This window comes from Triturus cristatus, chromosome 4_2 (assembly GCF_964204655.1).
Source record: "Triturus cristatus chromosome 4_2, aTriCri1.1, whole genome shotgun sequence".
In the NCBI taxonomy this organism is placed as follows: domain Eukaryota; kingdom Metazoa; phylum Chordata; class Amphibia; order Caudata; family Salamandridae; genus Triturus; species Triturus cristatus.
This window is the reverse complement of record NC_140586.1, coordinates 565,271,471-565,289,276: the sequence shown is the minus strand read 5'-3', so window position 1 is coordinate 565,289,276 and position 17,806 is coordinate 565,271,471. Positions and strand designations below refer to the sequence as shown.

The window sequence follows — 17,806 nt, the reverse complement described above, 5'->3', positions numbered from 1 at the left end:
GCACACCTGCGGAGGAACAAGGTGTTTGTCTACCCGTATCTGGACGATTGGCTGATCAAGGCATCATCCTTCGCGGAAGCGCAAGAACACTTCCGATGGACGTGCGAGCTCTTGCACAAGCTGGGGTTACACGTCAACATGTCCAAGTCGGTCACGACTCCGGTCCAGTGCATACAGTACCTGGGGGCCTCCATCGATACGCGGTCAGCAAGCGTGTCTCCTTCGGAGGAGAGACGGTTATCACTCCTTCGGAAGGCTCAGGACCTCAGGACTGCTCCATCGACGACAGTGAGGAAGGTGTCGTCTCTACTGGGATCGATGGCCTCCTGTATCTTCCTCACGCCTCACGCTCGGCTACACATGAGACCACTGCCGGAGAGTTTGGAGGATCAGTGGGATCAGAGGACAGGCTCTTGGGACGACAAAATACGCCTGTCGCTGCATGCTCTTCAGTCTCTGAAGTGGTGGTGTTCGGCGGAAAACCTCCTCAAGGGGGTTCCCTTCCACAAGGACATTCCCACGACGAGTGTCGTGATGGATGCGTCTCTCCAGGGCTGGGGAGCGCATTCCGGGGACTTGCAGATTCAGGGGAAGTGGTCTGCTTTGGAATCGACGTACCACATCAATTTCCTGGAACTCAGATCTGTCTTCCTGGCACTGAAGGCCTTCCTTCCGTCCTTCCAGACCAACTCGCTGCTGATACAGACGGACAATACAACCACGATGTATTATCTCAACAAGCAGGGAGGGTTGAGATCGCGCACTCTGTCGCAGGAGGCGCAGGCGATCTGGCGCTGGCTGCTGGCCAGAGGACTGACTATTACGGCCACGCATCTGCCAGGAGTGCAGAATGCTCAGGCGGACGCCTTGAGCAGGCTGATTCAGGAAAACCACGAATGGGTCATAAACGACGAAGTACTAGGAGAAGTCTTCGCAAGGTGGGGGACTCCAGACGTAGATCTGTTCGCCACCGCCGAAAACAGCAAATGCCGAGACTTCGCATCCAGGTACTACCAGCGGGGGACGCTGGGGAATGCGCTATGGATCGATTGGTCGAACAGCTTTCTGTACGCTTTTCCACCCATTCCCCTGATTCCGGCGGTGCTCATCAAGTTGTCCCAGTCCAGGGCGCGGATGATCCTGATCGCCCCGGAGTGGCCCAGGCAGTGGTGGTTCACGGACCTTCTTCACCGGTCTCTCCTTCCTCACATGCGGTTGCCGTGCAGGCCGGACCTTCTCACGAAGTTCGGGGGGCGGATGGTGCACCCCAACCTCTCGTCTTTGAGTTTGGCGGCATGGCTCCTGAAATAGTGCAATATGGCCATCTGAATCTACCAGACAATTGTATGGACATTCTGAAGGAGTCTAAGCGACCTTCCACTAGACCATCCTATGCTTACAAGTGGAAGAGGTTCTGTATCTGGTGTAAGTCCAAGAACTTTGATCCGACAACATGTAAGGAAGATGTCATCCTTCCATACCTTTTACATCTGGCGCAGTCTGGCCTTAATTTCCATTCCATTAAGGTTCATCTGGCTGCTTTGACTGCTTACAGGAAATGCCCTTCACAGACTTACTTCTTTCAGATCCCTGTGGTCAAGGATTTTTTGGAAGGCTTGAAGAAAGTGTTTCCTCCCGTCAGACTTCCCTCGCCTTCCTGGGACTTGAATGTGGTGCTGTCCAGACTGATGAAGGAGCCTTTTGAACCCATTCACAAGGCTTCATTGCAGCACCTATCCTGGAAGGCGGCGTTCCTAGTGGCCATTACATCGGCCCGCAGGATGAGTGAACTTCAGGCATTATGTTGTCAAGAACCTTATACTGTATTTCATGCTGCTAAGGTTGTGATGCGTACTCACCCTAAATTTCTTCCTAAGGTTATCTCTGATTTTCATGTCAACCAGACCATAACTTTACCTACGTTCTTTCAGAATCCCTCTTCGCCAGCGGAAAGGTCTCTCCATTCCCTGGATGTTCGGAGGGTGTTGAAATTTTATCTGGATAAGACCAAGGATATTCGTAGGTCTGACCAATTGTTTGTTAATTATGGCTCAGTCAGGACGGGTCTTGCGACCTCTAAGCAGTCCATTTCTCGGTGGATTGTGTCCTGCATACAATTGTGTTATCAGAAGGCTAATAAGACCTTAGGGGGTAAACCTAAGGCTCATTCCACCAGGGGCAAAGCTGCCACGACGGCTTTGCTGCGTAATGTTCCGATTGCGGAAATCTGTAAGGCGGCCACTTGGAAGTCGGTCCATACCTTTGCTGCGCATTACTGTCTGGACACGGATGCCAGGGCAGATGCTCAGGTTGGGCAGGCTTCGCTGCAAAATTTGTTCGCACAGTAGTGGTAGTGTCTTGTGTGTTCTCCACCGCTTTTGTTTTGTGGGGATGGGCTTGCCATTCTATTCACTAGATTATGACTATACACAGAGATCCCCTACTACAGAAGGAGTAGTTTCTTTTCTGTAACTCCAGTTCTGTAGTAGGGGTATCTCTGTTATAGTCATAAGCGCCCGCCCTCCTCCCCGGTGGAGAGATACTTATTCATATGTAGAATGCTACAGGTCTGGCGTGCTACGCCTTCAAAAAGAACTGAAAGTAAATGGGACCTGCTGGGCATTCTGGGATACTGGGGAAAGTTCTGGAAAACTGGAAAGTTTTCTTAAAGGCACAGTATCCTGTTCCAAGCCACATAATGGCAGCCTATGGGGCTTGTCTGTCCTCTCCTTCCTCTCTATCATTCCAGAGGCTTTTGCTGGTAGAGGCAGGGTTTTTTCCTTTGTGGAGAAAAACTAGACAGGCAGTGCTGTTTGTGGATGTTGGTGGAATTCTAGTTGAAGTACTGGACAGTGTAGCCTGTGGGTATAGGCTGCATTATCTGTCTTTAAATTAAATTCTCTCTTAAAGGTGTATGCAGGTCTGCATGATTTGTCACCTTTTAGAGATTCTTTTTTATTGCTCCGGGGTCCACGCACATGGGCGGGACTATTCACTAGATTATGACTATAACAGAGATACCCCTACTACAGAACTGGAGTTACAGAAAATAAACTACTCCTTACTTACCTTAGGAAACGCATTAATCTGGTAGAGACTTTTATCTAGCTGCAGATTCCTTGCAGCCCCACTGATGCCTCCTCGCATTGCGGACTGATATTGTTGGACTAGGGTTGTTTTCCCCCTTTTCAGGGCCCTAGTTTTGCACACGACTAAGTCAGTTACTTTGTTGCTCGCCGCTTTGGGCTTGGAGAAAACTAAAGTACTGACGTCAGCGCGCCTGAGTAGCGCCTATATAGGCACTGTGATATAACGGACGCTAACGACGACTTAACATGGAGCCGAATAGAGCCACCGAATGTCATGCGCAAGGGGTATTGCTCAGCAGAAGTTTCCGGGTCCAGCCTGACGCCTGGGAAATTCAAAGGTAAGGAATCTGCAGCTAGATAGTCTCTACCAGATAATGCGTTACCAAAGGTAAGTAACTTGTTCTTTAGTGGCCAAAAAACAAAGTTGCGCATGGCAATGATATTCTTAAGTTATGCAGGGCAATGATATTCTCTATGCGCATTTCCGCAAATTGCCTTCATCAGGACGCCACAGGATGAATCAAAGTAACGTCTGCAGGCAACCAAAAATTGTATATCATTAGTTTTAGTATGTGCCCTTAATTCTCTTAAATTCTAAGCTATAAATAGGGAGATTTAAAAAGTGAATTAAAAACAGGTTTTGTACTCAGAGCCATCACGCTTATGGTTTAATTTATGTTGCACTGTATATCAGTGACAGTAAATAGATATGAAGTGAGTAGAAAATTGCTAGTTTACCCACAGGGTGTCAGGTTGTCTCTAAAATTCAGAATTCACTTGTGAGCATGCGCATGCTATCATACTAAGAAGAAACCCATGCTGGAATTAGAGGATGGTGAGTATGCGTATTGCTGTGTGGAGATAGTGTCAAAAGTGCCGCTATATGGAGAGACCCACACCTGCATCTGGAAATAGTGCTCCATGTGCAGTGCACAGTCTATCGATGGATTCAGGCAAATAGTCCACATCAGCCCTGTGTGGAAAGGGAGAACGATGTATAAGGCCAACATTCAGAGCATATCTCATCCCCTCGCCCGATGGTCATTTATGCTCTGATGGTTGTAATAGCCCATCTGTTCAACCTTGCCCTAGCCATTGAGACCATGTTTTTAAACAGGCTTGGGATATATGGAAAATCAATTCTTCAAAATGCAGTTTATAAAGACTATGAATGATGCAGTACTATGGTTGCAGAACCATTGTCCCTTTTTCTTTCAAATGCACACCAGTTGAGATTGTCTCTCCTTCTCACTAGGGGATGATGTGCTGTTTTTGATCAAGAAGAGAACATTTTTGTATGTCTTTCTACTGACTTGGGGACAGCTGAGATGCCCATTTATCGGCTTCACCAAATTCTTGCCCCAGAATGGCTCCATGTATTTAAGACTGATCACATCTGTGTCTCCCAGATGAGAGACCTGTCCATGGAGGGAAGAAGAGTGCTATACCTCTACCATCGCACAACTGTAGCGCAAAGTTTCTGAGGAGCCAGTCTTTCCTTACTTGAGTGTCTCTTCAGAAAATCTAGACGTTCTGGTGGAGGCTGTGAAGCCGTTTACCAGTGTTCAAGACAGGAGGAAGTATGACACTAAGGGATTGGGTTTTATCAAAAGAAATCAATTCCGTTACTGCCCAGTGGAGGATGTTGGGTCTTAATCATGCCAACTGGTTGAAGCAGCAGTCCCTGTGGACACCTGGAAGACATACCCTGCAACCACTGGGACCCATTAGTACAGATCTAAGGGGGCCTTTCTCTTAGTGTGGCCACCTAAAGACATCTGAAGGCTATAATGCATCTATTGGAATCTGATTCTAGGCAAACCGATGTATAAACCTTTTTGAGCCATTGCCTTTGTGTGACCTGATGCTTCTCTCATGATTTTTTTTACTTGGTGATAATATTGGTCAAGTATACAAGTGAGCTACAAGTGCTGTGCTCCTCACATCTAATCTAAGTGGCAAGTATAAGGTAGCCACAGACTCTGCTTTAGGTATTCCATTTGACTAGAGATTGTCTTTCAACATTTGCATGTCCACATTCCTTCTCTTCCGAGGAAACCCAACATAATCTTGATGATCCAGGGACTTGTGTTACATCGACAAACAGTTTGTAACTGTTGGAAGCAATGAAGTTCACGTGGCTGCTAGGCCACCATTGCCTAAAAAGCTTGTGTCCTATTTGTAACCCATTGCTACACTCTGCATGGAACCCACCCTTCATCTGGTCTTTGGAGATACTCCACCAGGGCTGGGGCTGTTTTTGTAGTTCTCTGCAGGCATGCAAAACATATATGACTGCAGACAACAAGGGCTATCCCTTGTATATTGTTCAAACACTAGGTTGTTAAGGCATCCTCCCAGAGTGATACTAAGCTTTGCCAGGATATTGTGAATAATCTGTTTGCCTGTAGCTGAGCTGCCTAGTGCTGCCTTCCCTCCTACGTTATCTTATCATAGCTGTAGAATCTACCAACAAAGTTGGGAAAGACTGTATTCCTATGATCCTCATCTGACTGATCAATGTCTACAACTAAACATAACCTGATTAGCTCCTATTTTCCTCAAGAGCTGATACTCAAAGATTTGAATTAATATTTTTAAATAGTTTCTGTCCCTGCCACTAGATGGCAGGATTCTCATAATGTTAATAATGTGTGAGATCCTGGAGGTAAAAGGCAAAACAGTCACCATTAATGTTACTTTATTTGTTGTGCCCATTGAGCATTCAGAAAGAAGAGCGATATTAGCAACTTGGCGAAGAGGTTACAAATTTGGAATGTCTAAGAATATTTTTGGAAGGCCAAATCAGAACTAGAAAATTAAGGTAACTGGCCCAGCAGAGTAGAAATGTGTGCAGGCAACAGTTCCCCTAACCCAAATTGCTGTTTTATAATGTAAGTTTTTCTTGTGTGCAGCTCTTTCAAACGTTTGGTGTTTAAGTTGTCTTAGCATGTTATAACAGAATGAATTCACAATATTGATGAAGAATATACCTAATTAGGTTCAACCCTATTTCTCATTTTCTTTCAGAAAGCAAGTCCTGATGCTATTGGAGATGAAGGGTTCTTTGACTTGCTTAGTCGATTTCAGAGCAACAGAATGGATGATCAGAGATGCTGCTTTCAGAATAAGGACTCCCTAACAGATGATGTCACAGCATCCTCCACTCCAGCTAAAACAATGAGAAAATGTAATAATATGAACAAATGTAGCACATATTAGCATTATATTCTCTTATAAATACTTCTGTGTCAGCAAGAATGAGGGTAAGGGAGAAAAGAGCCCACCATGAATGGAAGAGGAATTCTGAAGAGCAAGCGTTCTAGCTCTTCCACTTGCGTTATTATTCATTGAAGTTTTATCTTTGTCATTCTTTCTCTGACTTTGTACCAGCTGATTTGGAAATAATCTGCTTCAGTTCGCATGCTGTAAAAGACTGGCTACAAGCAGCGCTTAAAGCGAAGCAAGTTCTTCAAAGTAACCACATCTTTAGAGGTCTGCAAGTCCTGCTTTATGGAGTTTCCATCTGGTGGGTACTATTATATTCTGAACTGGAAACCAGCATAGATCCAAGAGAAGGAGGTCGCTGTTGATATCAGTGGGAGCCCATTTACTGTGCTAGATAGTCTGAGTTTAAAAAATTTGTAATATAGATGGGTCCTGTGCCATATCCCTTCTATCAGCAAAGTGTTGTTTGGTAAGAGGAGGCTGCCTAAAATAGAGAATGTGATATCTTGGTTTGGTTCACAGAAAAACAGACCCCTCCCTTAGAAGGATCTTTCCACCAGATGAAGAAGAAACCATGGTGATATTCAATGCTACATGGCTGCCTCCATATTTCTTCATCATCCTCCTCCCCAGACCAAAGAACCTTGCCAGAGGTATACTGAATCTGCTGCAGTGGCACAGTAAACAATGAAGGACCAAAGGCACAATCCAGTAGCAGCGGGTTCAAGGTTGCCAAATGGTTTCCCATGTGTGCTTCTACTCATGGGAGAGAAGACAAATAAGTGAGCAGGCAGGTCATTTTTTCGCTGAGAACAATTTCCACTCTGTACTGTAGCCCTACTGCCACTGGATGCAGCAGTGTACATTCCTCTCACTGCTCCAGGTTTTTCCAGGAACTTCCAGCAAAAGTGTTAAACCAAAATAGGTTCATGGACGGATAATGCATCTCTTCATCAATGCTCACTAGATGAATATACCATCCATTCAATGAGGAATTACATTTGTCCGCAAGAGATGCAAGAATTACGTCTTGAACTTTTTATTCAGAATACTTCTAACCACAGATTGCTCACCTTAAAACATGTCCTAGGCACAGCAGTGCTCCTGGCATGGTGTTGTGCAGATCCATGTTGACTACTTAATGCTCTCAGAAGTTTCGGAGCGAAGTCACATATAAGGGCTTCCCCTGTTTGGTGATGTCAGTTCCTTTCTTCCCACACCTTCCACTGAGGATCTGGAGCTCCACTCTCGACTTTGAGGGATTTCTGACATCTTCATAGTGTCCCAGGGGATAATGTCCCCACTGAATGCAACCCATTTCAAGCCATGCCACAACTGCAGGATGCAGGTCACTGTTCTTCACACACTGTGTCTTTAGTGTCTAGCCTCAGGGCAGGGCTCATAAGTCATGTGATAAGTGTGCCCTCATGCACTTGAAGGCGATCCAAATCAGGAGGTGAAGTTTTGTTGCAGAACCCAAGAAGTTGTGCCTTTTGCCTAGGACCCTGCTTCCACTCCAGGTTATGCGCCCCATCGCTGTCCCAGTGCCACTCCCATGACCATTCAGCCTTGCACTCAAATTCCTCAGGTAAGTCAAAGTCCAGATGCAAGTATAATAAAGTGAAGCAGGACTCTACTCCATCCTGCCACTCTGACTCCAAAGACAAGGCATGAGGGGTTCACAATGTCAGTCTTACTCAGAGGTATCTGGCCACAAAAACGATTTCTCAGTTAGTCCCAATGCTCTCTGATTTTCCTGGGCTGTTAACTCTGCAACAAATTGAGGCCTTCAAAAATGCCTTGCAGCAAATTTTCAGTGCACTTCTGGCTCCCTCCAGTGTGCCTTCTAGCACAGAGGCCTCCAGTCTGGTTACCACTAGCAGGTCCCTCTCCGTCTCAGCCTGTCCCCTTGTACCAGTTACCAGACACATACCAATGCCAGTACAGACTTCTAAACCAGTCCTGAGATCCATACGAGTTCCTGCCACCCATACGGCGATGCCAGCGGATGATTCAGTGCTGATGCCATTGCCAGACCCTGAACCGACATCAGCCCGAGATCAACTGATGTTGCACTACGAAATTACAAAAGTGAAACCAGTCATCATGCAGCCTAACTCAAACTCTGTGCCTCTGTCATGTCACCGCTACCCACAGAGGCTCGGTTATCTTTTTGGCTCATACTCTGACCCTGTACCAGGGTGCACCTGTTAATCTTGATGTTGATGATGATGGGGCTGGCTTGCTACACCCTTGTTACACAGATGATGCCTTATACCATTATTTACAGAATGCCAGTGGTTTGATACCTCTCCTTAGACAAGTGCTTGACTCGCCGCTTTAGCCACCAGTGGAAGAGAGTGCCTCATTTGCAGTGAGGGTTGGGAGGTCGGTGGAGACACTAGAATTAACGCTACCCTCCATTGAGACTGAAACAAATGTTGAAATAAATTGTGAGTTCTGGGCCAGCAGAATCAAGTCATTATTTCCTTTCAATGATACCCTCAGACATACCTGGTCTTGCTAAGCTGAATAGGCAGGTGGCCAGATGTCCTTTATCGGAACATTGGAATCTGTATTCTCTTACCAGGCTCCCTACTCCAGAGAGCCTTGATGTGCATGCCTCGACCAGTAATGTAAATATAAACTTGTTTCCAACCACATCTCTGGATGGGGAGTCCTAAGGGATTGATGTTTTTGGCAAGCATGTGTTTTCTTTCACAAGTGTGGTAGTGCGCTTCGTGAATGCAGTTTGCCTTTTGGCAGCTGCTACACACCTGCCCTTTGAGAGCTGGCCAGAGAGATTATGCAAATTGTCCCAGAAGAACGTAGGGCTTCTATGGCCCACAAGATACATGTTGGCCATGATATGGCTTAATGTGTAATCTGCGCAGACCTGGATACCACAGATTTCCCAGACAGGACAGTCAGTACCAGTATTGTCCTTCGTAGGCATGCGTAGAGGAAAACCACTGGATTCTCTGGGGATGTACCACCCTCCCTAATGGATTTGCCCTCTGATGGGTTCCGCCTCTTCAGAGAGACACAGCGTTGGAATACTGTAAAGATAGCAAAGCTACAGTGCCTTCCTTGATGCTGTTGACTCCTTCCCAACAGCTTCTGCGTCAGTTTTGTATGTTTTGTAACCGCTTTAGTTCGCTTTTAGTGGGGCATGCCCAACTGGTGATAGGCAGGATTCAGCATTTCCTCCCAGGTTGGTGATCTGTCTCGTATGTAGATGGGTCTCTTAAAAGTTGTTCAAAATAGATATGCCTTACTTTTTTTCCCCTTCCTGCCCATAGTTCCTTCCATACTAGAACGAATTTCGGGAGAGCATCTGTCCATCCTGTGCACCAGTTTCTCTCCTAGGGTACCATCAAGATAAAGCACTCGGACCCAGGCCTGTTCTGAACCTTTATCCCCTAAATGCCTTTGTGCAGAACCACAAATGTATTATGTTCACGCTGGCTCAGATCCTACCTGATCCGGACCAAGACAATTGGATGAAGTCTTAGAATTTACAGAACATGCATTTTCATATACCCATATTTCTGTTTTCACAGGCGTTCTCTGCAGTTCAAGGTGCGGCAGGAGCATTTTTAGTGTGCTTCCCTTCAGCCTCACCATTTCCCCTTGGGTGATGGTGGTGGTAACTGCCCATCTTAGGAAGCCGGGATTGCTTGGATTTCCGTACCTCGACAACTGGCTGCCACTCTGACTTGAAATGATAGCGAAACTCATGACATTGTTTGGGTTCACTATAAACGAGCCAAAGTCCCATCTGATTCCTTCGAAGAGGCTTCCATTGATTAGAGCAAACCTGTACAAAGTGGAGGTCAGGGCTTTTCTTCCCCAGTGAGGTGTCCTGGGTATTTGAGCTTATGATCCTATGGAACAACACCCCTTCCAATAGGGTTTTGGGTTGGGTGGGCTGTCCTGGCCACCCCTCCTTTCACCATACAGCTATAAAAGTCTGGGGTGTGGTTGGAAAATACTCTGTCAGTGGAAACCCAGGCTACTTATCTATCGGCAATTTGCTTTGGAATTCTCTGTATGTTTTGCAATATTCTGCTTCCGCAATACTCGAGGAGGTTGGTAGTCCAGGCCCTGAGTCTCTCGCACCTGGACTACGGTAACTCACTCTCTCTAAGTGCACCTAAGGCTGTTATTTAAAAATTGCAAGTTGTGCAAAATGCTGCTGCATGCACATTGTTAGGGATCCCTATGTATGAGTCAGTCAGAGAGGGTCTATTGAAGCTCCATTATCTATCGGTTGCCCAGCGGATCAAATTCAAATCCTTCTATGCTTCCGCAAGGCTTCTGATCCACCAACTCACTTCTGGTCACCGTCCCCACTATTAGAAGAGCTAGAAGTGGAAGCCGGTCTTTTTGTTTTAATGTCGCCAAACTGGGGTCGAAAATCTCTGAAGACCCTGCTTTTTAATAAATGTTACGCGTTGCCATGTGCTTTATAAATCACATAGTATAGTAGTATAGTATTGAGCTGTGTTGTTTAAGGTTCGGTCCTGAATCACAGTCTCTGAAACGTCTCATGCATTCTCCTTGCCAACTATTGCATCTGGCACATGCATGCTGTCCAATGGAATTGGAAGTTCCAGTGGACCCATCATCAATGCCACCTTGTGGACACCATCCAGGTCTCAGAGGAGACTGCTTGTGATTTCCAGTGGGGGCTGTTCGGACAGTATTGGTCCAGCAGCAGGCCCATCTGCCTAAACCACTCAGTAGTGATGGTCTTGTCACTTTTAGGTTTCGGTGGTCATTTGGGAAAGGTGGCGATCAGAGGACTCTGGTCTCTGGCGAAGGGCCAGCTCACTTCAGTCTGCTGGAGCAGTGAGCCATTTGTCTGGCTCTGAAGACTTTCCTACTGTTCATCAAGAGGAGGTTGGTGCAGGTTCTCATAGATAACATCACTACCATGCCGTACTGCAGCAGCCAGTGTGGAGGGAGGTCCTTGGTCATGTGTTAGGAGGCTCTATAAGCGATTGGCACACTAAGGCATCTTTTTTTTATTGCAAATAACTTAGCAGGGTGGAATTTGCAGTGTCAACCATTTTGCATTTTGTAGGTTCTGCAACAACACTCTTTAGGGGTTCAACCCAGATTATATCGAACACAGGATTGCTGTACACCTTGCCACCTCTCCCTCTCCTGGCCCAAGTTCTGAAGAAGATCACGAACAAACGGGTCTAAGTCATCCTAGTAGCTCTGTATTGGGCCAGAAGAAGTGGTACCCAGTGCATGAGCCCTGACATCTGTCTTCTGATCAGATTTCCACTTCAGCAAGAGGGCAGGGTTCTCCGCCCGAATCTATACAATCTACATCGAAATGTGTGGAGATTGAGCAGCAGCAGTTAGTGGACTGCACTTGATTTGCTGCCTGATGTAGTGAATGTCATCTTTGCCCCCATGCGCCTTTTCACAAAATGAATTTATGCTGGGCACTGGGACCGATTTGCAACCTGGTATGGTGTTTGCAGCACTGACCCCTTACAGGCAAAGCTATCTGATGTAATTTTGTCTTTGGCCTATCAAGGCCTTGCATTGGGCATTTTTTAAGGTTATTTGTCTGCCCTTTAGCCTTTCTGTGTTTTGCGGACCAATTATCCTTATTCAGATCACCTGTTGCAATGAGGCTTATAAAAGGTTTGACACATTTTCTCCCAAACCATTTGTGATACCACAGTGGGACCTTTACTTGGTCTTGACATTTCTCATGTGTGTGCCTTTCCAACAAATGCTTAGATGCTTACTGCATGTCTTTACCTTGAATACTTCATTCCTTATTGAGATTACATCAGCCCTTGAATCAGCGAACTGCAGGCACTTTTATTGCAACCGCCCTGCACCACCTTTTTTCCTGCACAAATTGGTGGTGAAGGCGCTTCCTTACCAAAAGTCATGACTCTGTTGTACATTGGGCAATCCATCACTCTGCCAGCGTTCGTTGCACCCCATACCAAAGACTGTCGAGTGGATAGATAGCTTTTTTGTGGTTTTCTCAAGAGCAAAGGATGGGAAATTATGCAGAAGAGGACCTTGTCGAGGTGGATAGTCCTTTGCATTAGGACCTGCTACACATTGGCCAAGAAGCAGCCCGCGGAAGATCTGAGAACCCATTCCACCAGGGCTAAGGCTTCTACCACTGCTCTAGTGCACAGAGTGCTTCTTCTTGATATCTGCCAGACTGTGACATGGGTGTCTGTGCATACATTCACAAAGCACTACTTCCTTGATAGGCACGTCTAGCGGGCAAGAAGTTTCACGTGCTAGGTTCAGCAAGACCTTTTTGGTCTGAGTCCACATCTCAAACCCTCCACCTTCATGAGGCACTGCTCTGATATCTATTCTAAATAGAGTAATCTGCAGTCAGAAGTATCCATGAAAAGAACAAGTTACTTACCTTCAGTCTCTGGTTGATACTCCTCTAACCGCAGATTCCTCACTGTCCTCCCACCTTTTATTTCTGCAGAGTGACCTCTTTTTAACATCACAAGGTCCCAAGTTAGTGTTCAGCGCTGAGTTACCAACACTTGTTTATACCCTAAGGGAGTGGAAAGGTTGAAGACAAGAAAGTGGATTTAGAGCACAGTGGTTGCACTTACGCGGTTCCGCTCCGTCACTTACTGGTGAGCCAGCATGGAGCTGCACAACGCCACCTTTCTGGAAGTCAGTGCATGATAGCCTGCTATGGAAAACAACCTTGGTCCCAGTCCAACTCCCTTAAGAACTTTCTGAAGAAAGCACCAGTCTCCAGTAAAACCCTGGTCCCAGAACTTTATTCATCTTGAGACCCTTTGTGGTTGTTGGCACTTCAACTGCTTCAGTGGTATCCTCTGGAAATTCTTAATGGTCCAGGGTCAGTCTTGGAAGTTGCAATGAGGCACAGTAGGCTTCCTGCTTAGTTTCTCTTGGGGGTGTGTGGAAATCAGCTGATTACAGTGGAGGTAGTTATTTTGTCTTTTTAAGACCTTAATAGACCTCTCTTAGGAGCTAGTATCTCAGGTAAGTAGGGTCTCTATTTTCTGCATAAATTGGAGTGATAAATGTATAACCATCTTGTTACCTTAGTCGTAAACTTTCTTAAAACAAAACAAAGTTGTCTCTGCTTTATAGGGGGACAAAAAAGGTGGACCGCTTAATAGATTATTCACTATTCCACCCATCTCTTTTTTCCTTAACCCTCTGATCTGGCTAACTCTTTGGAGGGCTTCCTATGTCGGAAACAAGGCGTGGTTTATAAAGCTCCCAGTAGGGTATCCAGGCTCTTGCAGGTCCCGGGGGCATATTGGAACAGCCAGGTCTTGAGGGCCATTCTTAATTTCAGAAGTGAGGTGATGATCCAGAGTTGCATGGGGAAGCTGTTCCAGGTCTTTGCTGCGATGTGGGGGAAGGAACATTCCTCCACTTCTGCTTTGGTAGATGCAGGAAGTATGGGCAAGTGAGGGAGGCAGAACGTGGTCTTCTTGAAAGTTATTGGAAGTTCAGGTGGTTAGTGTAGGCTGGGCCTTGTTTAGAGCCGTGTATGAATGGGGGTCCTGCACAAGAATTGCTCCAACTTACACCGCCATGCGTACAGGATGAGTGGCGCCAACTGAGCGAATTGACTTGCCTGCTAAAATAGTGGATCTTATTCCTGCGGCTAGAAACCCGTCTTTCAAATAAATTTAATCTGATAGAGACTTTTAGCTGCAGATTTCTTACTTTAGAATTATCCCCGGGTGTCAGATTGGATCCGGAAATTTTTCGTGAGCAGTACTTCTGCGTGCTGCTCGGTGGTGTCAATCAGCTCAGCGTAGTATCGTCAGCATTGCCCGTGCCGGAAGTTACGTGTGAGGTACCCATATAGGGGCCACCACAGTGCACTGACGTCGGTTCTTTTTTTCCGTGCCAGTCAGCGCAGATTCAGAGAGAGCTACCCCTAGTCATTTTTTTACTGACCCATTTTTCGACTTTTGTCCAAGTGTTTTTTTCAATATTTATCTTTTGGTGTGGCAGGGATGTCCATGAGGAATGCTGGCTTCAAGCTCTTCAGCGCCTGTTGCAGACAAATATCAGTCACTGATGCACCCACTTCGTCTATCTCTGGTGCCTGGAGCGAGACGCCAAGACCTGTGTCAATTGTCGCGTCATGCACCCCAAGCCCTTGAGGAAGTGATCCCTCAAGATCCTTGCCGCTTGAATGTGACGCTGTGATGGTTGAGAGGAAAGTCCAGCGATTGGTCACAGAGCCATAGATTTTCATTGAGGTCGTCCCACTCCACTAAGTCCCACAGTAAGAAAAAAAGCAAGAAGTTGAAGAGGTCTTTGACTTCACCCTGACCTTCGAAGTCCTCTGACAAGTGAGCATTGTCACTTTAAGGCCTGGCTCTACGGTTGAGCCTGGGCCCTCTCCTTACCTCCCTGAGTTTCCCAGAACCAGAACAACATCCTCCCAATTCTGAGAATTCTATGAGGCCATGCACCTCATAATTGGGCTCCCTGTCCCTGCTTGAGTGCCTTCGACTGGGGACCCTACTGGTTCACCATCAGTGGGTCTGCCCACGGCATGAATCGGGTCCCTTGGATCCACAGATGGATCGGACCGGCACTGGTCGTACCACCTCAACCTTCCCAGGCGCTGGTCCCATTGCCGCTGGCACCCTCTGGCGCCGCTGTCCCCATTCTTATATACGACTTGGGCGCTGACTGGAGCTATTACCTCTAGGCCAGAGCCTGAGCTTATTCTTATGGTTTGTGACTTGGGGAAGATTGGGAGTGGCCACTGGACCCTAAAGACTACCAGCCCCTACACCTGACTATGGACTGGTGTGAGAAATAGGTGGATGCTAGTTGACTGGACAACTCTCTAGATACTGGCTTGATCTCGCCTCCTACTGTGGCTACAAAAGAGGGTGTCGTATTTCCTGTGATGGTGATGAGGGCGCCCGAGGTCCTTGACTTTCAGTTGCCCTCTGTGGCTGTGAAGACTAACACCTTGATGGAGGTACAACCGGGAGGCACCTTTTCAGAACTGCTGCTCCTGTTTAATAAAGCCCTCACGTATGTCCTGCTTGGGGCCTGGTCCAAGCCTGCACAGGACATCCTGTGGATAGGACAATTGGGAAATGTTAAATGTCTTCTTCCTCCAGCCTGGCATTGAGGTCTGTGAACACTGGTTGCCTATTGGGCAGTTACTTCCTTTCCTTTTGCGATTCCGTTGCTCAGATGCTGCTTATGGTCCCGGAGAAGGCTCATGCCATACTCTTCCAAGCTATTGTTTATGGGAGAGACGCAGCGAAGTTCACAAACCAATGTGGGCTGAACACACCTTACTTGCTATGTAAGCGGTTTCTTCGTTGGTGGCAATACGGCACCGTGCCTGGCTGAGGACAACTGACTTTTCAGGGGATGTCCAAGCTTCTCATATGGACATCCCCTTTGATGGCTCCAGTCTTTTTGGCGACAAGGCGGGCTCAGCGCTGGAGTGCTTCAAGGACAGCAGAGCTACGGCCATGTTCTTGGACCTTTGCATGGCCTCCTGCCAACCCCGGTCTTCCTTTTACTCTTTTCGTTGCCAACCACCATGGACCGCAAGCTTTCCAGCTCCTGCGTTTCTGGGGACGTGGCACCCACAGACTCTGTGGGTCCGGTAGCCAGAATTCAGCCCAGTACAATACTGCCCCCCACGCCACGCATTCCCCCGCCCGGCAGCTGCAGCCACCAAGCTTCATTTTGCCCTCCGACCATCATGGGCGCTTAGGGGCGACAGGATACCCCATTACCTGTACCACTGGAGGTCAATAACATCAGACTGCTGGCTTATCCAGATTGTCTGACTGGGCTAATCCTTCCTCTTCATAACTACCCCTCCACCCATGCCAACCACTTACAACAGGCTGATGGATGACCATCTATCCTTGCTCAGACAGGAAGTAGCGGTTCTCTTGGTGAAGGAAGCCATTGAGGGGGTGCATGCATCAGAAGTAGGTCGGGTTGCTATACCTGCTACTTTTGGTGCCCAAGAAGGACAGAGGCCTTCTTACTATCCTAGACCTGCGTTGTCTCAATTTCTTCCTGAAAAACGAGAAATTCTAAATGCTCCTGCTTGCACAATTGTTATCTGTCCTGCACCCAGGAGACTGGATGGTAATGGGCTTGCAGGAAGCTTATTTACACAACCACGTCCTGCCTGCCCACAGATGTTACCTGCGATTCACAGTAGGCCACAAGCACTTTCGTGCTACCCTTTGGTCCTACCAGCACGACTCTGCTGTTCACAAAGGTGATGGCGGTGGTTGTGGCCCATCTGCGGAGATCAGGGGTGCCAGTCTTCACCTATCTCTGACTGGCTGGCTCATCCAAGCAGTCGTCTCCCACCACCAGACTACAGCGGACCTCCTGCACTCGCTGGGATTTCCATCACCCTGACCCCTTTTCAGACGCGCCTTTTCATCAAAGCTGTTCTGGACACAGTGCATTTTCTGGCTTATCCTCCTGAACAATGAGTCTGGGATATTCAGGCTATGATACCAATGTTTAAACCTCAGTCCTGGGGTTCGGTGAGTCTGACTCGGAGGCTGCTGGGCCTCATGGTCTCCTTTATCCTGCTTGTGATACATGCCCGTTGGCGTATGTAATCTCTGCAGTGGGACCTCAATTTGCAGTGGGTGCAGCATCAGGGAAATCTCTCCGACATGGTCCATATCTCTGAGGGAACTGCAAAAGATCTGTAGTGGTAGTTATCGAACTGCAGTTTGGTCAGAGGCAGACAACTCTCCCTTCCCCAACCACATCTGACTGTAGTGACAGATGCATAACTCTTGGGATGGGGTGGCCATCTGGGAGAAGTGAAGATCAGAGGCTTCTGGTGTCCGAGCTATCCGACTAGCATTGAAAGCCTTCCTACCCTTCATCAAGGGAAGGCTGGTGCGGGTGTCCACGTACAACACCATTACCATGTACTGCAACAAACAGCAGGGTGGGGTCGTGGACTCTTTGCCAAGAGGCCCTACACTTCTGGACATGGCTGGAATGTCCGGGCATATTCCTGGTGGTTCAGCACCTGGCAGGCTCTCTGAACACAAGGGTGGAAAAACTCAGCCAAAGATGCCTATTGGATCACAAATGGTGTCTCCATCCAGAGTTAGTGCAAGTTCTCTTTCAGCATTGGCGCAAGCCTTGGTTAGATTTGTTCGCTACCGCCAAGAGTGCACAATGTTAGGAGTTTCCAAGACGGCTCTCATTCGGAGATGCTTTCGTCTCTAGTGGAGCTCAGGCCTCATGTACACCTTTCTACCCATACCACTCCTGCCCAGAGTTCTCAAGGAGATCAGGAATGACAGAGCCAAAATTGTCCTTGTGACTCCGAACTGGGCGCTGAGTTTGGTATCCTGAGCTTTTGAGCATGGCCATCAGTCCTCCGATCAGGCTGTCCCTTCTGGAGGATCTTCAGTTGTAGCAGCAAGGGAGGGTTTTCCACCCAAACC

At 47.4% G+C, this 17,806-nt stretch overlaps 1 protein-coding gene across 2 annotated transcripts in view; it reads left to right on the top strand.

The window, feature by feature from the left end:
- Window positions 1–17,806, top strand: part of GPSM2 (G protein signaling modulator 2) — a 362,291-nt gene that overhangs the window by 317,895 nt on the left and 26,590 nt on the right. For both annotated transcript variants that reach the window (XM_085602218.1, XM_085602219.1), the window contains one exon: window positions 6,120–6,279. In XM_085602218.1, coding sequence (XP_085458344.1) covers window positions 6,120–6,279 — 160 coding nt within the window. The remainder of the gene's footprint in view (window positions 1–6,119; window positions 6,280–17,806) is intronic.